General features: G+C 46.4%; 1 protein-coding gene across 1 annotated transcript in view; it reads right to left on the minus strand.

Moving 5' to 3' along the window:
• PCM1 (pericentriolar material 1) overlaps window positions 1-22,264 on the minus strand; it is a 1,078,029-nt gene that overhangs the window by 757,866 nt on the left and 297,899 nt on the right. The window contains 5 exon segments of the mRNA XM_029604912.1: window positions 7,054-7,083; window positions 7,086-7,185; window positions 7,267-7,347; window positions 18,925-18,947; window positions 19,779-19,984. Of these exon segments, the coding sequence (XP_029460772.1) occupies window positions 7,054-7,083; window positions 7,086-7,185; window positions 7,267-7,347; window positions 18,925-18,947; window positions 19,779-19,984 (440 nt within the window).

Genomic DNA, 22,264 nt, shown 5'->3' on the forward strand with positions numbered 1-22,264 from the left:
ATAATCACAGAACTTTCACACTGCGTGAAGTCGCCAGGAGGTCTAGGAATGGAAAACCCCAGCGATCCAGAATCAGCTCTTTGCTGAGAAGTCTGTCCTTATATTTGGTGACGCTGAGATCATCTGGAAATGTACTTCTGCTACAATCGTTGCGTTGCATGACATTATTCGGACCAACTGGTCTTGCAGCCAGTCACCGAACTGTAAACATGAAAACCAGATTGCCCTGGCTTCCAGCCTAAGTAATGTTCCAGAAAGAATCTTCTGCATTCCAGCATCCTTGTTCTGTCAGCTGCTGACAGTGAGCTCACCAACCAAGGAGACTCGCATCTATCCTCAGTATTAGCCAGTCCAGTGGGGCTAGGAAGACTCCCTTCCTTAGAGGTCTCCTCCCAACTGCAATGGTGGATGCAGACGGATCATCTAGCGGCAAGTGGAGCCAAATCAAATAGTCCTGAGACTGTGGGTTCCACTGAGACAGCAGGGAGCGCTGCAGAGGACGCATATGCACAGTTTCCCACAGCACCACTTCCATGGTTGCCACCATTAAGCCAACCACCTGCAGGTAAGACCACACAACTGGGCGCAGAGAGTTCATCAACAGGACAGAGCTGCACAGCAACTTCTGAATTTGAGCTTCTGGCAGGAAAACCTTGCACAACTTCAAGACCAAACCAATCCCAAATGTATTCCAATGACTGAGCAGGCTGAAGACTACTTTTGGCCAGGTTCAATACCGAGCCAAGGTTCCGCAACAGGGAAATCACTTTGCAAGTCACCAGGTGGCTTTCTTCCAGCGACTTTTCACGAATCAGCCAGTGGTCCAAATACGGGTTGTACTAGGGTTCCATCCCTTCTCAGAGCAACACACTACCATTACTATGGAAAGGTTCAGGGAGCGGCAACCAAACCAAAGGGCAAGCACCAGAAACAAAGCGGCATCCCAGAACTGCAAACTATAGGAAGGAATTCTGTTCTAATCGGATGGAAGGTGGAGATACACCATGGACAGATCCACAGAGGTCAGAAATTCCTCCGACTGCACGGCCATTATTCACCGAGCACACAGTTTCCATGCAAAAATGTTTCATTCGCAGACCACGGTTGATGCCTTTGAGGTTCAGGAAGGACGAAAAGAGCCCCTCCTTCTTGAGGCCCAATGGAATAAATGGAATATCGCCCTGAATTTCTTTGAGACTTGGGCACTGGGACCACAGCCCTCAGAATGAGGAGCCTTCGATAATGAACCCTCCACTGTCTGCATCTTCTGTGGGGAGTAGAGGGAGACTCCATAAACATGTCCCAAGGAATTCTGAGGAACTCCATCGCATATTGTTCTCTATCACCTCCAAGACCCACTGATCCAATGTGATTCTGACCCACTTCTGAGAAAGAGAGGCATCCCCCTATCTCTGTTCCCAGAGGTGGGTTGCCAAAACCTTCATTGGGAAGCTCGGAAGGTATCCACTACCCAAGCCTGCACCTCTTCTGGGTAGTCGGGGACGATAGGACTGAAATCTTCCAAAACGTCGAGTCCTTTGAAAGATCACCTCTCTATAGGGTCAAAAAATACTTTGATACACTAGCACAACCTCTCATGTTAAAGGAGCACTGCGCCTGCTTCTTATCCTCCAGCAAACGAGGAACCGGAGATTCGCCCCACTCATTGGCCAGTTTCTCCAACTTGCTCTTAACAAAAGCAAGTGGTTAAACGGCAACTTGGTGAGGGCTAGCTTGGAGGCTGTATTGGCCGGCCAATATCTCAATCATAACTGATGCCTGACCGCTACTATCGAAGCCACTCCACTGGCTAAAATACGGACCAGATCACAGCCTGAATCTGCCAAAAAGGCAGCAGCTGGTTCCTGCCCTGGAATTTACCCCAGGGACATCAACCTCCTGGGCGAGAAGCAAACAAGAGTGAACCACCAAGGAACAACAAGATATGATCAGCAAGGATATTGTGACTGCTTCAAATGCTTGATGAAGGGTAGTCTCAATCTTTTTATCATGAGCATCCTTCAAGGCTGCTCTGCCTTCCACAGGAATAGTGGAAGGCAGAGCACACACAAGTGCATCTACCTTTGTAGAGACTGCACACACAAGTGCATCTACCTTCGTAAAATATAAGCATTCTCTTATATTATATATTTATATTATAGATCCAGAGGGTACAGGCCTTCCAAAACCCGACCCCCTTTGAAATGAACCTCTGGAGTGCCCCACTCAAGAGCAATCAATTCTTAATGGCTTCCATCAGGGATTTCTCTTTGACTCAGAGACAATCTGCCCCAGGAACTCCAAGCATTTTCAAGGTCTGGGAAATTTGAGCTGGCAGTACATCTCTATGAAAGAACCATAACATAGTTCTATTCAGTTCTAATCCGGGGGGGGGGGGGGGGGGGGAATTTCACCATCCTCAGGAGAGTCAGTATCAGCATCTTCATCCATGCCATCCGGATCTCGATCCAAAGGACCCACTGCAGCTCCAGGAGTATTCCAGCACTTAACAGAAGGTCCCAGCCAAGGTTCCTCTCTGCACCTCTGCTGTGGGAGCACTGGACAAGGCTGCGGACTGTGCCCGAAGAAAGGATTACAACCCCTTGAAAAAATTCTACCCATAAAAAAGTAGAAGTATCTAAGTACTCACTGAGCTACCTTCCCCTGCTGAGAAACCAGTTAGGGGAGTTCCAGAATCAGGTGCCCCACCTGAGTCATTTTTACCCAGACCCACATCCAGCTGAGAAGAACCAGGCTTAGTGAAATCGGAGGAAGACTAGTTTCCCTGAGCCTCCAAACAGTGTTGGCACTCCTTGCTGAGATGGCCAAATATGACAAGCAGCTAAGCCTACCGAGGCACAGGTGCTATTATGGCCGAGAGTGCGCTGCGTGGTGGCCGGAGACATGTGTCTAGCCATTTTTTTTTTTTTTTTTTTTTAGATGCGCAGTCAGCCAAGGCGCACAAAATTATGCGTCCAACGCTTAGGTGTCACACACCTTGGCACCTACCTAGGCGCTCAAAAATAAGCGTCACAAAAAACTTAAGCACATTGTACAATGTTGTGTGCTGTAGTTGCTTTTATGATTTTTTGTATTGTATTAGTTCTTAATTATTTATTTTGTAGCTACATATTTGCTAGTATTTTGAATTTATTAATGATTTATTGTATTTTCGCTATTTTATCATATTGTAAACCGTTGTGAAGAAACTACTGATACGACGGTATATAAAAACTAATAAACTAGAAACTAGAGGTAAGCATGCAGCCTCTATGGCAGCACTTAATGTGGACACACAGATGTCAAATCTACATGTGTGCGTCGGCGTCGATTCCAGAGATGTTGAGCGTCTAGAAGAGTGCCTCCGCTACGCGTTGACATTTTGCGCCTGTGGTGTCGGATGTGGAGCCGATGGCGTCAGAGTCAGTTACGAAAAGGTCGGCGTCGGCTGTAGTACTCTCGGCGCCAGCTGCGCCAATGTCAACGCAGGTTGCGTCGGCTTCGTCTGATGCTTCGAATCATGCACTTTGCATGTCGATTTTGACAACCTTTGCGATGTGTTCCCGGCATCGTTTTCACATGGTGCCGTTCACCTGCGCTGGCGGGCCAGATCCTGGGAGCCGCTTGGGATCAGGTGCGGTGCTAAACTCCGATCCCCTCTCTTTTCCTTAGACTCTCCAGGCCTGGAGAGTTTTGAATCTAAGGACGATGCTCTTCTCGCGGTCTGGGCTGTTATTTTACATGGCCCTGGTGAGGAATGGGATACATGCGGGGGGGGGGGATTTTCTGACGTCGGGCCCACGGAGACATCCGGCCGCAGTTTTCACAGTTGGTATGGATGTGCTCTGGCCCTAGGCATCTATAACAACGATCATGTCCGTCTGTCATGGACATGATCTTACCACATGGGCAAGGTTTAAATCTGGAGGGACGACTTTTTTCGACATTTCTCTGAGAAGTGAGCTCCGCGTGCGATCCATGCGCGGAAAGAAGCAGACTGAGGAGAATCTGTTACTTTCCTGCGCGGGAACACACGCACAAGCAGCAGAGGAAACAAAACTTTAACCTCTGCTTAAGGAGCTCCGCCTCCCGGGTCTCTATGGACAGTTTCCCATGACAGAATGGCTTATTCAGCCCTGCTATCGACGGGAAAATCCTCTGACATAGAGGTATCTGTATCCACATCCTCCCAGGAGTCATATGGAGTCTCATGTCGAGATCCGGGAAGGTGGGAGAAAGCCCAAAACTCCAGGAAGTGTGGGCATCGATGGAGGCTTCGATGGAATGGATGGCATCGAGGAGAACGGTGGACATTTAGGTCCCAAGAGCCCCCGTTGGACCAGGAAGTGGTTCCGGCATCGATGGACCTGGAGCTGGAGTCGGACTGGAAGCAGTGTCGTCATCCTCCAAGGAGCCCGGAATGGGTATCGGGAGCTGCCGAGGTCTTGATGGCCGACTCGGTACCGATGGAACGGACTGAGTCGGGAAGCACTGATGAAATTATTAAGTCAGTCCAATAGTGGTGCAAATATCGATGGTTCCCAGGGTTGATGCCGGTATGGGGGCCGGCATCGATGGTGATTGTAGATTCCAGAAGGTATCGAAGACTGCCTGGCAGACAAGTATGTCCAGTTTCCTCCCTGAAAGCTGGTGTGGATAGTGCAGCTACAGGGGGGAGGCAGGCTTGGTGTTACTGGCTCTTCCACAGGAGTTTGTGGAGGCACAGTACCCCAGAACCGATAAACTGTGTGGAACGCCTCGAGGACTCAGGTACAGAGGATGGGAGCTCCTCTGCCCAGGCTCTCTTTGTTGGCAGCTCGATGGACCCATCCAATGTCGCTGCCGTGTCTGTGCCGGCATCGGGAGTGGAATCGCTTCTGTGCCAGTGGTGATGTTTCCCCTCGGTGCTCGGTTTGGTCTTTCCCCTGCACAGAGGATGATGCTACCAATGCCCTGGATGGCTGGCTGTGACGGATGGTCACCGTCTCCCTGTCGTTCCTGGCGAGGCTTGCCTGTGGAAGGACGCTTACTCACCGGTGACGACTGTGCAGAGGTCGATGGAGTTAGCCTCGATTTGAAGAGAGTCTCCATCTTATCCAGAGGGCCCGTCTGCCTTTTGGAGTCATTTGGGCACATTCGGGACACCGATGGACATCGTGCGAGGAGCCCCAAATACAGAACACATACGGTGTGAGGTCAATGATGGACATTGTTCGCAGACACTCTGGGCATTTTCTAAACCCGGTCGCCATAATAAAAAGGGTGCGAAACGGTCGGTGGCCTGCGGGAAACCGAGTGGTAAGATAGCAGGAACCGACAGAAGACACGGGAAAGTACTCACCGAGCTTCCGAGGAACACTGAGTGCGATGGGAGACCCCTGTTAGAGAACTTTTAAGAAGTAAAACTTTCAAGTTTTTCCATGAGGAAAAAGGTGAGAGAAATCTCCACAGAGCTCCTAACCCATGAGGCAAACTGCAGCGTGGAAAAAAAGAGACTAAAGGGAGACCCCTGTGGCCACAGGGATTATGGCATGCTGGGCATGCTCAGTGTGCCAGCCAAGTTCTAGAAACTTTGACAAAAAGTGTTCCGTGACAGGGCTTCGTCTGATGACATCAACCACATATAAGGGCTACCATCCTGCTTTGTCCTGGAAGAATACATCTACCCATTCACCTTTATCTACATGTTTATTAACTCCTTCAAAAAAGTGAAACAGATTGTGAAGCAAGACTTGCCTTGGGTAATCCATACTGACTTTGTTCCATTAAACCATGTCTTTCTATATTTTCTATGATTTTTGATGCATAACCCACTTGTTTTGGATTCATCTGATTAGATGCTAAGAAATTAAGTCCATACATGCAAAACCAACTAAGAGATCATGACCTTTAGATGTGGAGATCAACGTGGTACTCTATTAAGCTTATTTAGTAAGACCTGATCTCCTCCTTTAAAATTAAGCCCCAATGCAGGTACAACAATAAAATCCAATACACACAATGACAAAATTATTACCCCTACATATTAGGAGAAGCATAAAATGGTAAAATAGATCGAAAGTCAACATTGACCCACTATCAGTAAGCAGTCCCACACCACCATCCAACTATTCCCTAAATGGATTGCCAGTCCTTAACATAAGCCTCCCGCATACATATGGTCGCACCCTTCTCTACTCTGTTCTCATGAACCTTTCCTTATTTTTCTGTTTTCTATCACTAACCCTTCTTTCCACTTGAGGCCATCCCCCATACATCTAGCAGCTACGTTCTCTCTTCCATCCCATCTTCTGAAGACCCCACCACTGAAAAGGGTTGTTGTTTGTAATTAGACTGCTAGACAATAACTTTGACTGTCATGCTCTCACTAGTGATGGAAGGCGTGTTAGAAAGGCACCCACACCCTTCCATCACCTTTCCTACTCAATAACAAGTTGAAATTGCACAGCCAATATGAAAGGGCTACATGCAGTTTGTAAGACTGCTTATATATTTTCAAGACTGCGTTGCCAGACATCTTTCCACAAGTGCCTTTGTTCACCAGATTTTCTGCCACCCAACTTGTAGAATAACCAAGAAAAGGTGTGGTTTCCATACCAATTTATTTAACTATCATACTGTCAAAGGTTTGGATTCTAGTATAATTATGGAGCCCAATATTTAGAAAAACAATTAGCCTGATAAGTCTGACTTATCTGCCTAAATTGCACTGCTGAATATCCTGCTATAAGTGGGCATCACTTAACTAATTAACTCATGGATGGTAAACGGGCAGATCGGGGAGGGATTGAGTTAGCTGGCTAATTCTGATATTCAGAGGTAACCAAGTAACTTAACCGGCTAATTCTAGTCAGACTACAGGGCTGTCTAAAATTAGTCAGAAAAATTGTATCCAGCTAACCTTAAGATAGCCAGGTATATTCAGCAGTGCTGCCACACCGCTTAATATCCCAGCTAAGTTAGATAGTTAAGTTTATCCAGCTAACTTGGTGAGCAGCACAGCATACAGATCCCATGATCCACCAAAAAAAAAAAAGTAATCTTTTTACCAACCTTAAGGTCAGGACAAGCTTTCTGCAGAGTTCTTGAATTTTTTCTTGAATGTCTATCAGCTTCTTTCTTTCTTCTTGTAACTGTTTAAGTTCTCTCTGCTGCTGCTGAAGTTTAGCTTCGTAGAATTTCTCCCTGCAATAATATTAATAATCTGCCAAAGTATCTTTCAATAACAATTACTGTACATTCACACTACTATGGTAAGACTGTAACCTTGTTTTTTCATTCAGTGCTACATCCTGTTGTGCTTTCATATCATTATGGCAAATGTTGTTTGGCTGCTCTTTTGATCCTCTTCAACAGCTGAAAATATGTCCTCAGATTAGCTCTATTAGGAGCAGCTGCTTCTAGTACAACATCTCCATCCTATATTGGCAACATTACCATTGAGACTTTTAGAACTGGCTTCATCTAACAACTGTCAACAATATGATTTTCCATTGCTCATACTATATATGTAAACAATACATGTAGATCGCCAAATCAATCTTTTGGATGCATAATGAAAACTATAACAAAGATGCAGATACCTAGATAACCCCAGCTCCAATCAACTTTGTTTTATACAACAATGAATAACTAAAAAATAAACAGATTTGCTTAAACACGTACAAAATGTGGATTTTCAGAAGCTTGTACACAGGTGTGTGTGTGTGTGTTGGGGGGGGGGGGGGGTCTATAACAGTGCTGGTGATTAACAATTGCTATGCATTTCCTGGTGGGAGAAAACATACATTTGTCTTGCTTAGTCTAGTCTTCATGTGGTGACTTCCTTGTGTAACATCTATGCCAAACCTCAACAAGGTGATCACTACAACTGACGTATGAAAGGAAAGAAAAAAATTCATACTAGGCATATGGCACACCACATAAAAAGGTGTCCACCCTTAGCTTCAGCCCTATTGCTGATTGTGGCAGAGATATTGCAGACACTTCAGGTGACACCAACATCTCTGGTACAGCTATACAGCATAGTGATCCTGCTCATGGACTACTGTAGCAGAAGGTAGACCACAAAAGCTAATGAAAAAAATAAAAAGGAGACAGTTACACTGACCCCTGAAAATAAAAAGGAGATAAATGTACTACTATTTTTATGCCACAAACCCTATATTTAAAATAAAAAGGTTTTACAAAAAAAAAAGCATGCCACAAACTGGAAGCAAGAGGAAAGCTATCAAAGAAAAAGCTGCAAAAAGCAACAGTTACAAACCTAAAATGGAGAAATTACTTACCTGATAATTTCGTTTTCCCCTTAGTGTAGACAGATGGACTCAGGACCATGGATACAGTGTGCTCCTGATAGCAGTTGGAGACGGAGTCAATTTCAATCTGATGTCAGCCCTAGTACATATACGCCTGCAAGAAGCTCTGCTCTTCAGTATTCTCTTCGAAAAGCAATTGTGGATATATGTGTAACTGAATAACTTGGTTAACTTTGATTATCTTGGATAACTGGTTAACATGATTAACTTGAACTGGTTGATGTGGTTATAGCTGGAGACCGCCAGTGCACTCAACCAAGAAACGCTGACACCTGGTAGGTATGGGTGTCTTAGAGAGAAGCTTGGCTTACCCGTGTTGTCTTGCTCTCAGGGATTGTCATCCAAGGTTTCCTTGTAGGTCGGCCAGCCGTGGGCGGGGATGCCTGAGTCATCTGTCTACACTAAGGAAAACGAATTATCAGGTAAGTAATTTCTCCATTTCCTAGCGTGTAGCAGATAGACTCAGGACCAATGGGATTTACAAAAGCTACTCCTGAACAGGTGGGAGATGCGCGTGGCCCACTTAGTATGCCCTTGCGAATGCTGGTCCTCCAGAGCCTGAACATCCAGGCGGCAGAACCTAGAGAAGGTGTGAATGGAGGACCATGTTGCCGCTCGACAGATCTCAGCGTCTTGGTTTCCACCCAGGACACTGCCTGGGCTCTAGTAGAATGGGCCTTGACTTGTAGAGGAGGCGGCTTGCCTGCTCTACATAGGCTGCCTTGATAACTTCTTTGATCCAGCGGGCTTTGGTTGCCCCTGTTTCTTCCCACTGTGAAGGATGAAGAGGTGGTCCATCTTTCGTACGGATTCCAACCTTTCCAGGTATCGGACTAGGAGTCTGCCGACGTTAAGATGGTGAAGGCAGCGAGATTCTTCAGAGTCCTTATGCTCGTCTGGCGATGGCAACAAGATGGTTTGGTTTAGATGGAAGTGAGAAACCACTTTTTGGGAGGAAGGAGAGGACCGTGTGTAGCTGTATGAAGCCCGGCATGAACCTGAGGAACGGTTCTCGACAGGACAGTGCTTGAAGCTCGGAGATGCGATGGGCCGAAAAGACTGGTACTAGAAATGCCATCTTCAATGTTAGTAGTCGGAGGGACAGACCGCGGGTGAGTCTGAAGGTGGCTCCTGCTAAGAAGTCTAGGACTAGAAAGAGATTCCATAAAGGTACCGGCCACTTTAGGGGTGGTCGGATCTGTTTGACCCCTTTCAAGAAAGGATGAAAGGCTAGGCTGCTGCCCTCCACCTTGGCTGTGTAGCAGGCCAATGCGGCCACCTGCTCCTTGATGGAGTTGAGACACAATCTCTTCTGGTAAGCCATTCTGCAGGAATTCCAGAATCGTGGGAATTTTGACTGTCCGCGGCAGGATGTCGCAGTCTTCACACCAGGCTTCGAATATTCTCCACATTCGTATGGAGGTTAGAGATGTGGAAAACTTACATGCTCGGAGCAGAGTGTCAATCACCGCCCCCAAGTATCCGCTCTTCTTCAGGCATGTCCTCTCAATGGCCAGAACGTAAGAAAGAATAGAGTTGAGTCTTCGTGGAGGATCGGGCCTTGTTGGAGAAGATCCCTGTGTGGAGGTAGAGGGAGAGGGGCTCCCTGTCAGTAGTCTTCGCATGTCTGTGTACCATGGCCTTCTTGGCCAGTCCGGGCCACTAGAAATACTGGTCTCTAGTGGTGTTCTATCTTGCGGATGATCCCGCCCAGTAGCAGCCACGAAGGAAAGGCGTTATAGCAAGATTTCCTGTGGCCAGGCCTGGACGAGGGCATCGATCCCTTGGGATTGTGGTTCTCGTCTACGACTGAAGAAGTTGGGAACTTGGGCATTGGACCAGGTTGCCAGGAGGTCCATGGCTGGTGTAGCACAGCGGTTTTACTACCAACTGGAAGGCTGTGGCCGACAGCCTCCATTCCCCTGGGTTTAGACTCTCTCTGCTGAAGTAATCCGCAGTGACATTGTCTTTTCCCGCGATCTCTTGTAGGTTTGATTCCGCTCACACCATAGGGGGTCTATTTCCAGGGACACCTGTTGGCTTCTGGTTCCTCCCTGGCGGTTTATGTAGGCAACTGTTGTGGCATTGTCCAACATGACTCTGACAGATTCTCCCCGGAGTCTGTAACTGAACCGTAGGCAGGCTAGCCTGACTGCCTGTGCTTCCACTCTGTTGATGTTCCATCCCAACTCTTCCTTGTCCCATTGCCCCTGGGCTGTTAGTTCCTGGCAGTGGGCTCCCCACCCTCGTAGGCTTGCATCTGTGGTGAGTAGAATCCAGGTCGGCGGGGATAGCCTTACTCCCTTGTTCAGATGGTCTTCTTGTAGCCACCATTGTAGCTGGGTTCCAACTTCCTCCGGGAGCTGGAGGCAAATGGAGTAGTTCTGGGACATCAGATTCCATCGTGACAGTAAGGAATGCTGTAGGGGTCGCATATGAGCTCTTGCCCATGGAACCTCTTCCAGTGTGGATGGCATGAGACCGAGGACTTGGAGGTAGTCCCACACCTTGGGGCGAAGACCGCTTAACAGGTTTCGCAATTGGTTCATCAGTCTTGTTCTCCTTGGAGTCAGAATGACCTTGTCTTGTCTGATATAGAACCGAACAGAGGTATTCCAGAGATTGGGAGGGCTGCAGACAGCTCTTGTTTGTGTTGACCACCCACAGTTCTCCAGTAGAGTTTTGACCCTGGTGGTCGCCTGATGACTTTCCTCTGGGGATTTTGTCCTGATCAGCCAATCGTCCAGATATGGGTGTATGAGGATTCCTTCTTTCCTCCGTGTCACCGCCACTACTACCATGATTTTGGTGAACATTCGGGGTGCTGTGGCTAGCCCGAAGGGGTAGTGCCCGGAACTGGTAGTGGTGGTCCAGGATCGTGAAGTGTAAAAAACGCTGTGCTCATGATGGACCGGGATGTGCAGGTAGGCTTCTGACAGATCCAGGGATGTGAGATAATTCTCCCGGCTGTATCGCCCTTATCACTGAGAATAGGGTTTCCATGCGGAAGCAAGGTACCTTCAGATGACGGTTGGTGGACTTGAGGTCCAGGATGGGCTGGAACGTACCCTCTTTCTTGGGAACGATAAAATAGATGGAATAGTGCCCAATATTTTGTTGATGGTGGGGCACCGGCGTTATGACCTTTAAGTCGAGCAATTTGGTCAGTGTGGTTTCCACTGCCATCCCTCTTGAAAGGGACATGGCAGGGAGAATTCACAAATTTGTCTGGAGGAATGTTGTGGAAGTCCAAATAATATCCCTCTCGAATGATGGTTGGGACCCACTTGTCAGAAGTTATCTCGACCCATCTTTGGTAGAATAGGGCAAGTCTTCCCATTATGGCTTCTTCCTGTGGATGGGTCGGCTGATCTTCATTGCGGGGTGCGGCTGGGGCTGGACCCGCGCCGGCTCCCCTTTGCTGTGTTTGTTCTGAAAGGACTGGGCCATGCCTGCGGGGCGAGATGCGTGATATGTACTTTTGTACGGTTTGAAGCACTGTGATCCCCTGCCCTTAGATATTCGGTGGGGAGGAGCGCTGGCTTCTCTTGTTCTAGTCCTCTGGTAACCGCAGTACTGAGGATTCACTCCATTGTTGGCTAACTTCTCCAGTTCGCTTCTGAACAGGAGGGTTCCCTAAAAGGCATTCTTGTGAGTCTCGTCCTTGGACGTCACATCGGCTGACCAGCTTCGGAGCCAGAGTTGCCTTCTGGCTGCCACAATGGACGACATGTCTGGCTGCGATGCGCACCAAGTCAGAGGTCGCATCCATGAGGAATTATACTGCTGGTTCTAATGCTGACGGGTGTGGTGGCGTTCCTGGTCTTTGATAAGCAGGCACGTGTCACCACAGCACAGCAGGCCGCGATCCGTAGTGACATAGCTGATACGTCAAATGACTGTTTGAGGGTGGATTCCAGACGTCTGTCCTGGGCATCCTTGAGTGCCGCTCCTCCCTCGACTGGGATGGTAGTGTGCTTTGAGACCGCACAGACCATGGCATCCACTTTGGGGAATGCCAGGAGATCTTTGGCAGCAGGGTCCAGGGGGTATAGAGCTGCCAGGGTCCGTTCCCCCTTGAACGTGGCCTCCGGAGCCTCCCATTCCAGGTCAATCAACTGTTGAACGGCTTGCAGCAAAGGGAAATGGCAGGAGGCCCTGACTGAGTCCCCCGAGGAGGGAGTTAGTCTTCGATTCCCCTGTGGCACTCGTGCCTGGGATAGCAAGTTCTTTCAAGCTGTGAGCCACAAGGTCTGATAGTTCGTCTTTGGCGAAGAATCGCCTCATGGTTTGGTAAGGTTCCGTTCCCGGGGGAATTTTCCCTCCTCCAGGGAGTCTTGATCCTCGTCCGAGGTGTCCGTGTCCCCAATTTGGGGGGCTTTTGCGCGGTTGAGGCACTTCTCTGGTTTAGAGGGTCCTGGGATGTTAGGGTCCTCTGGGGGAGACTGTGGCTGTGACAATCGGAGGCGCCAGTTGCATGTGGACAAAGGTATGTAGGCCTTTGAAGTATTCTACCCAGGAGAAAGTTGCTGGATCTAAATTGAGAGGAGCTGCATCCCCGGGGAGCTCCGATTGAAGGAGGCTCCCGCTGGCGGTAGAGAGGTCCGGTGTACTGTCGGTGGATCCGGATCCCAGTACTGGCTGGGGAGGACCTTGACCTGGTTCACCCAGGGCCTCTTCGCACTGTAGAGACAGAGCCGGGGCCTCTTCGTGCTTCGCAGCTCTTATGTGGCATGATGGGCAGAGGACCTGATCCTTGAGCTTCTTGTCTGGTGGCGCCATGGCTTGTGCGCATAGAATTGCAGAAACCCCCGGTTTGTGCATTCAAGTGTACGCTGGGAGGCTAGTTATGCGCTCTGGCCGCACCGAAGTTGTGCAAGTAGGTCAGACGCACGTTCAATAAGATGTGTGCGCCGCTGTGTGCACAGATTTAACTTATGCACCCGGCACAGGTGAGCGTATGGCTGGGCGCCCAGCACCCTCTAGCGCATCGCTGTGCTCACGGCACTTGTGCACACAAGAGATTTGTGCACCCGGCTCGCCTCTGTGCGCATGGATCGGATCAGCGGACAGCCCAGACAGGGCTGATCAACCCGGTAGCACTGACGCCGGCTGGTGATATGTGCAGCTATTCGAGCCTCGGAGACCAGAGACTTTTAGGAAGTTTCTACCCTTACCTTGTCTCGGCATTTCCCAGTCTTGTTCCAGGCGGTCTCTGGCTGCGGGGGGAGAAGGAACGGTACCTTCACCGCAGCACTCTAAGTTGCCAGGGGCTAAGTCCATGCTGGGAACCAGTTGCCGGACAGAGGCCTACCTCTGAGGGATCGCGGAAATCACCTCAGGAATTCTCAACTAGGGAAGGGATCCATAGGTGTCACCGCAGGAGAGCGGGGCTTGTCTGTAGAGGTAAGATTTCTTCTTTGTTTTGGATTTCTTTGGTTAGAATACTCTGAACACTTGCAAGCGTGTATAGAGTTCCGAACTGCTATGGAGATGGAGAAATACTGAAGAGCGGAGCTTCCTGCAGGGGTATATGTACTAGGGCTGACATCAGATTGAAATCTGACTCCATCTCCAACTGCTGAAAGGAGCACACTATACCCATTGGTCCTGAATCCATCTGCTACACGCTAGGAAATCCTAAATTGGAAAATCAAAGTAGCATATAAGTGATAACATTTTAACAATTACGGACTAATGCACAAAGAGAGAACAAAAGAGATTTGGAGAGAAGCACCAGAAAACAGGTACCAGAATAGCCAAGGAGCACCAGAAGGGACATGCCACAACAGTCAAAACAATTGGAGGCAATATTGGGCAAGATACTGTAGGGGATTTACTAAATGTAAGCTTTCTGCTGTAATACCTATATAGTGAATGCTACAGAATCTTCTTATACCTTTATGCGCAGAGTAGTGCAGGGATTTACAAAACAGTTTTTGTCTCAACTAAGAAATATTATAGGGATTTTTAGTTACCATAACTCATCAATATCAGTACAGAATTATTAATAGAAAACATTACAAAAGAATTTACTTGATGGTTAGAATTTAGCAGCTTTCTCCTTAACTGAGTACTTCTGGCAACATCTGGAAATATCTGAATCTTTTTACCACATCTCTCTATATACATCTATATAGATGTGTTTTTTCCCTTCCAGATATTTTGTTTACCTTATGAAACGCTCCCTCAGATTATTAAGGGGACTATAATTAAGGAACAATTGATGTTGTTTGTAATGTATATTTTGTCTTGATTTTGTCCTTATTTTGCCTGTGATATTAAGGTAATGATTAATAATACAATGAAGTAAAAAAAAAAAAATTTGGCAGCTTAGCAAGACAACATCACATCATCTTAGCCTAGATTTGCATCTGAAAAGTTGCTAAACAGCATACTAACCCACTGATCAGAGCTAGGCGTAAAATGCCACATCTCACCACTGCTACAGATTCTTGTGGCTCTCCAGTTCCAGGGAATCTCTGCTACTGGATCTCATTCTCTAAAATCTCTGCATGCCACCTGTCTCTTCAAAGTTCGCTTAGCCAGAAAGGGGACTTGCTTTGTCTGGTGACAGGAACAGATGAAGTTCAGCCCTTACACTAAATGGCTCTTCTATTTAGTTCTGCATCATTCTTTTTCAGCCCTGTTAGGGAGAAGCTGTCAGCCTAATGAGGGTCATTTTATTTTGATGGCAACCAACCGTGGTGCTTTCTCTCCCTGCAGTTTTAAGGACTTTAATATGCATTAGCTCACTAAATAATACATATGTAAGTAAATCCATGATTAAAGGTGTGATTGGTTGCTTTTCCGTCTCTCGGACAGTTCCTTTTCTCTTGGTTCACCTCCAGGCCATGGTAACATTGACCAGTTTTGCACAGCTAGCTAACTCTTCCAATGCAAACTCATGGGTTCTGTCCAGGGACCCAAAAATCCAGGGGCCCAGGGTATCACTTTTCCCACACACATACACATAATATGTGGACCCCTGGACCACATTCACTGTCCCCATGTATTCCCCTGGCTTACAGAGAATAGCCTTCATTATTTGCAGGGCTCTACAATCAGATAAGCTAAGCACACAGACATCATGTGGGTCGGTAATCGACATCATATGGGGACACTTCCCGGCATTTTCTAAACCTGTTGCCATGATAGAAAAAGGGAGGCCCAAAAACAATCAATGGCCTGTGGACACCGAAAAAAGGGAGGCAGGAATAGACTGAAGACGAAAGAAATTCACTCAGCGAGCGATGAAAATAGATGTCGCGATGGGAGACCCATGTGAGGGAAGGTTTTGGAGAAGTAAACTTCAAGTATTCTGTGAGGAAACATTTTGTGAGAAAACTCACAGAGCTCCTAACCACGAGGCAAACTGAAGCGCGGGAAAAAATTAGACTGAAGGGTGACCCCTTGTGGCTACAAGGATTATGGCATGCTGGGCATGCTCAGTGTGCCAGTCAAAAGTTCTAGAAACTTTGTCAGAAACGTTTTACGTGATAGGGCTCTGTCCAGTGACGACACCCACATGTGAGGACTAGCTGCAGAGAAAAATACAGGCCAAGTGTCCATCTTGCTGATGTCAGAATCTACTATGGGTGCATGTACATAAGCAAAAATTCAGGGTTAACCCCCTACAATACCAGTGAATAGGAATGGTGTAACACATAATGATGAAAACAATCTAAGACAAGCCAGGAAGCAAAGTAAAGAGGAAAGGCATACCAGGAAATGTAGGAGCTATGAGTTAAACTCCTGGCCTATGTGAAAATGAATATTTATGCTGGGGTCTAAGAAGGAAAGACTACATAACAAACATGACATAGTAAGAACAAGGCCATAATTTGCATAAAGGGACCATCTATTGATATGACAGAATAAACTCAATACAATATTATGCAGCAACATTAATTCCTGAAAGACACGACGACACTAGGGTAAAAGAAAAGGAAAAGGCTAAATTGCTTACCTGTAACAGATAATCTCAGTAAACAGCACAACAAATCAACCATCCAAATAGGGATGGCATCCAACACCACAAACCTAGATGTGCTCACTCAAGAGATCAGGAAGGTAAACCTTTGAGTATGCAGAGGAGTTCCTGCATACCAGCCCCACACGTCTCCTCAGTCTTCACTAGATACACTAACTCTACAGGGAAAAGGATGGGATTATTTGGCTGACTTATCCTGTCAACAAAGAATATCTGTTATAGGTAAGCAACTTCATTTTCTCCATGGTCAAGGACAAAATGCAGCCACAGAAGAGGGATTCTCAAGCTAAGGGTTGCTTAAGTTTTAAATGTTTAACATGCGGATATATTTACAATTAAGCAACCCAGGCAACGATGGAAGGTGGAAAAGAGACAAAGAATACACTCTAAGTGTGGGTCTGTAATAGACATCGTTCGGCAGCAAATCGGGCATTTTTTAAAACCCGAGGCCATAGTAAAGACGGACAGCCGTCGACGACTTTAAGGGAAAATAGACGGTACGGATCCAACGAAACAGAAACTTACCGCGACGGTAAAAAAAAATGGGAGACTCCTGCGGTTCTAAAGTTTTCCCTAAATTTTTATAAACTTTTTTATATGGTGAAAAATCACCACACAGGACTCCTAATAACCACGACGCTAACAGCTTCGCAGAAAAAAGAAGACTGAAGGGAGACCCCTGTGGCTGAGAATATCATGGCATGCTGAGCATGCTCAGTGAGCACACTGTGCCAGTCAAAAGTTTCTAGAAACTTTGACAGAAGTTTTTCCGTATAGGGCTCCATTACTGATGTCACCCATATGTGAGGACTACATCCTGCTTGTCCTGGGATAATAAATGCTCCACCTTTTCTTGACGGGCCTTTCTTCCCTTCGCGGTCATTTCTGCACATTTAGGGCAGGTTGTTCATCATGTTTTTCCCCTAAACAAAGCACACACTCAAGCTGTGGGAATGTAATGGACACTGTCCGATTACAGGTGGCACATTTTTTAAATCCCGTACCCATTTTATCGTCGACAGTCGTCGATGAAATGAGAAGAAAACGTGAGGGGAAAAATTTTTACTCAGAGTATAAACGAGACAGATTTACTCACCAGCTGGTGGAAACCTGAGCGATCCCGTGTGGGAGAAAATGAATGAGAAATGTGACTTTCAGTCAGACAAAAAACTGTGAGAAAACTTAAAGGCTCCTGCTCCGCGATGCCTACAGCAGCGCGGAAAAACGAAGACTGAAGAGACCCCTCTGTGGCAAAGAATATCATGGCATGCTGGGCATGCTCAGTGGCCTCACAGGGCCAGTCAAATGTTTCTAGAAACTTTGACAAAGTTTTCCGCAATAGGGCTCCATCAATGTCGTCACCCATATGTGAGGACTAGTATCCTGCTTGTCCTGGGATAACACCCTTCCTTAGATGATCCACTTGTAGTCCCACTCAAGATCAATCAATTCTTTAATGGCCTCCATCACAGAGAAAAAACAGAAGGATTTACACAAGGAAACCAAACGGGATTTTTCTTTGGCTCAGACATGGAATCTGCCCCAGGACACCCGAACATTTTCAAGGTCTAGGAAATCAAAGCTAGCAGTTGATCTCTATGAAAGAACCGTAGTTTAGTCCTATAAATTTCTAATCCTGGAGGAATTTCAACATCCTCTATAGAGTCAGGATCAGCCTTATCATCCATGCCATCCAGATCTCTATCAGGCAATCCCACTGCCTATCTAGGTGTACCCTGGCTCTTAACAGTAGGTCCAGGCAAGGTTCCCGCCTGCATCTCTGCCCTGGGAGAGGACTGCACCTGAAGAACATAAGAACATAAGGACATAAGAAATTGCCATGTTGGGTCAGACCAAGGGGTCCATCAAGCCCAGCATCCTGTTTCCAACAGAGGCCAAAACCAGGCCACAAGAACCTGGCAATTACCCAAACACTAAGAAGAACCCATGCTACTGAAGAAGAAAGGAATGCAATCCCTGGAAAAATTCTACCCATGAAATTGTAGAAGAATCCATACCAAAACCAGGAGGTACCTGAGGCACTCACTGAGCTACCTTCCCTTGCTGAAAAATCAGTTAAGGAACTTCCAAGATCAGGTGCCCCCACTTGACATGTCTTTAACCTATGCCTATATCCAGCTGGGAAGAACTAGCCTTAGTGAAATCAGAGGGAGACAATTCTCCCTGAGCCTCCCAAACAGCGCTAGCACAAGTTAGTGGGCATGCCAGGCTGAGATGCCCAAATAAGACAAGCAGCACAAAGAGAAAGGCGCTTAGGTTTCTTAGGCATAGGCACCATTAGGCTGACAGTGGGCTGGAGTGGAAAACCCAACACATGCATCAGCTGATTTTTTTTTTTTTTTTAAAATTTAGGGCATCTGAAAATGCTAGGTGTCCAAAAATTAGGCATCCGAATACCTAAGCATCCGAATACCTAGGTGCCACCAAAAAAAAAAAAAAAGATTTATCACACAGCAATGCTCAACTTGTGTGCACAGGTAAGCATGTGGCCACTAAAGGCACCGCATAACTTGGATGCACAAAACAAGGCCAGACTACACATCAAAAAACTGGACGCACACCCTGGACGCACAGCTAGACGCACACCCTGACCTGACAAACCTGTAAAGGGCAGCCTAAAGAAAGCAGGCAAAACGTGGTTGAGGCCTTCCATGTGGCGAAGCATGGAAAAAGCCACCGAGCGGGGCTAACCTACAGAGGCTGCTCAACCCACCAGACTTGCCCATGGCCTTCAACCTCCCACAGAGCGGGACTAACGTCAGAACAGCATGCTGAGCAAGGAGACTGGAGAAGGAGGATGCCCCACAACAATACACACTCCTCTCTGTCTCTGTACTTATTTTATTATTTTTTATTTTTTTAAACTTACCTGAACTCAGCCCTACCTGGCTGAGTACAGAGACTGTCTCCGCTGTGGGGGAGATGGCATATGCCATCACCACCGCTCATGGCTTCCTGCACCCACTGCCTTTCAGCTGTTTAAGCAACTAAGTCCATGCCAAACTGAAAAACCAGCTACCGGACCAAGGCACTCATCTGAAGAACCATGGAAATCACCTCAGGAATTCTCAACTAGGGAGGGCCAATCTATTATCACCAGAGGAGAGCAGGGCAAATTTTCCTCCTTTTTTATCCAAATCAAAGCAATCCCCAGTAGGGAGATGCACATCCACCATCTGCTGGAGACAGAGAATACTGGCAGGCTGATGTCACTACAGGGGTATATGTACTGTGAAAAAGTTTGCTCCGTCTCCATCTGCTGGTAGAGGTACATAACCCACTTGTTCTGGATTTATCTGACTGGATACTAAGAAAACATTAATATTCAGTTATTGCTTTCTAATGTGCATTAAAGAAACAGGCTTTATCTTTGAAAAGATGTAGACAAACTGACAAATAATTCTAGACAAAGTATTAAAACAAAAAAAAAAAACACTTGCCTGTACCATAGCAACAAGATCTTGCAGCTGTTTAAGTTTCTGTTTAGCAGCTAACAACCTATTGAATTTCTGTTCAAACTCAGCATCCACTGGTACATCAGCCAGACTGCTTCTTTGGCTAGACAAAGAAGCTTCACTGATTTGGTCCTCTTCTGGCTCATGTTGCACTCGGTCAGCATCTTTATTATCTTCATCGCGATTATACAGACAATCTGAAAGAAAAACAACCAACACATGCATTTTCTAGCAGTAATAATGGCATAAATTACTTTAAAAAAAAAAAAAGTTAAGGGCTATGGATGCTGGGATTTTTTTTTTAATCTATTTTCAAATAAATGATTAGCACTGAAGTAGAAGTTAATGCGTTTGTGAAAATCTTAACATAGGCTACTCTAGAGACAGCGATGTGTACTGCCATACAGCAGAGGTTCCCAACCTTTTTATATGCCGTGGCACACCCAGCATTGGGTTCACTTTGTATGGTACGCTATCACACCTTCCCCTCCTCTACCCATCCCCTGCCATCTCCACCATCTCAAAACCAACCTCCTCCCCCATCCACTGGCATCACTACCTTCCCCTTTCCTGTCCTACTCCCTGGCATCATCACCGTCCTTTCCTTCTCACCATCTCTTGGCAGTACCTTCTCTCCTCTTCTTCCACCCCAGATTGTCACTTTCCCTTCCGTCCCCTGCCCCCCATCACCACTTATATTCTACAACTTCTCTACAGCCCCTTGGCACCAACTTCCATCCTGCCCCGCATCATCACTTCCCTTCCTTCTCCTCCACCCACCCACCTCCTAGCAGCACAATCTCCCTTCTCTTCCCTACCCCACTACCATCCCTCCCCTCTACTATTATCCCTCCCCACCTGACATCATCACCGTCCCTTCCTCCCCTACTACTCCACAACCCTGGTATTTACATCTTTTCTCCACCCCCCCCCCCCCAACCATCTCCATCGGCAAGCAGTGCTCCTTACCTTGAAACCCAAAGGAGGAGGAGAAGATGATGCAGTTCCACCAAGTTACTTCTAACAATGCTTTTATCAAACGGTGCAAGTGTAAAAACAGTTTGCTGCTTAACTATCTTCAATTCCATAATTATAGTGGCTATAGAAAGTCTGCATCCCCTTCTAAAATGTTCACCGTTTGCTGCCTTATATCAGGGGTGGCCAACTTTTCACATAGGGGGTAATTTTCAAAGGAGTTATGCACGTAAATGTGACATACTATCGTAGCAATTTTCAAAAGCTATTTACTCGAATAAAGTGCACTTACTTGAGTAAATCCTATGGACAATTCAATGGCATATATTGTAGCAATTTTGAAAAGCCCACTTACTTGAGTAAAGTGTATTTACTCGAGCAAAAACCAGTTTTGCTCGAGTAAATGCTTTTTAAAATCAAACCCATATTGAGAGCCAAAAAACAGAATTCAGAGAATTATAGCTGCCATGCTTTTTGTGAGCTTGGGAGGGAGGTAGCAGGAAACAAAAGAAATCAAGTAAGCTTAAATGTATCCTTCCTTTTCATCTTGCTACACCAGTCCACACATGTGAGAAGTATCCAAGTCTAATTAATTAATCTGGGAAGAAGGAAATTAGGGCTGCTATGCTCCCTTTTGCATGAAAATCCAGACTGGAAATGTTTACTGAAAGAATATATGGAAGACCAAGTGAATACCTTAAAGTATCCTCCAGGGCAAGAGCAGAAACTCTACCCAAGAAGAATTTTGAGCTTTCTAGGCCCAAAAGACCTATAGAGGCTGCAGACTTTTCAATACATAAGCTGAATCAATTGTTTTTTTCCTTCTATCTATCCAAAGAGGCTTTAGAAGTTGTCATCCTTAAAAAGTCCTGCAATTAAAATTCTGATTTAAAAAAAAAAAAAAAAAGATTAGAGACTGCTAAATACCTAAAAAGAACCCGAGAAACATCCAAAACCAGAGTGACCTATCTTTACCATAACACTCACCTCTTGTGAACCCCAGCAGATTAGTGCCAGAAACCAGTTTAAGTAAAAGGACTGGTCTACAACACAATAACAATGAGAAGACCAGAAAAAGAATTCTGCATGACAAGACTTGCAATTCAGAAATGCCTATAGCCACTAGAAAAATCTTCAGCAAGGATAGTGAAAGGGCATTACATGACAGTTACATTTGACACAAATCCAACACAGCACATCATACAGAGAAGACCATCCCTTTTATAAAGCTTGGTGATGGCAGCATAAGGTTATGAGGGCAATTCTCATCAGCAGGGACTGGGGCACCTTTCAGGACAGAAGTGACAATGAATGGAGAAAAACACAGAAAAGTCCTTGAGAACAACTTGCCTTCTGCAAGGAAACTGAACCCAGGGAAGTTCTCCTTTCAGCATTATGAACCGAAGCACAAAGCCAAAGCTACATTGAAGTGTTTAAGTAATAAAAAGGTAAATGCCCTGGAGTGGCCCAGTCAGAGCCTCAACCTCAATCCAGTCAAAAAT

The sequence above is a fragment of the Rhinatrema bivittatum genome, chromosome 1 (genome assembly GCF_901001135.1).
Source record: "Rhinatrema bivittatum chromosome 1, aRhiBiv1.1, whole genome shotgun sequence".
NCBI classification, from domain to species: Eukaryota; Metazoa; Chordata; class Amphibia; order Gymnophiona; family Rhinatrematidae; genus Rhinatrema; species Rhinatrema bivittatum.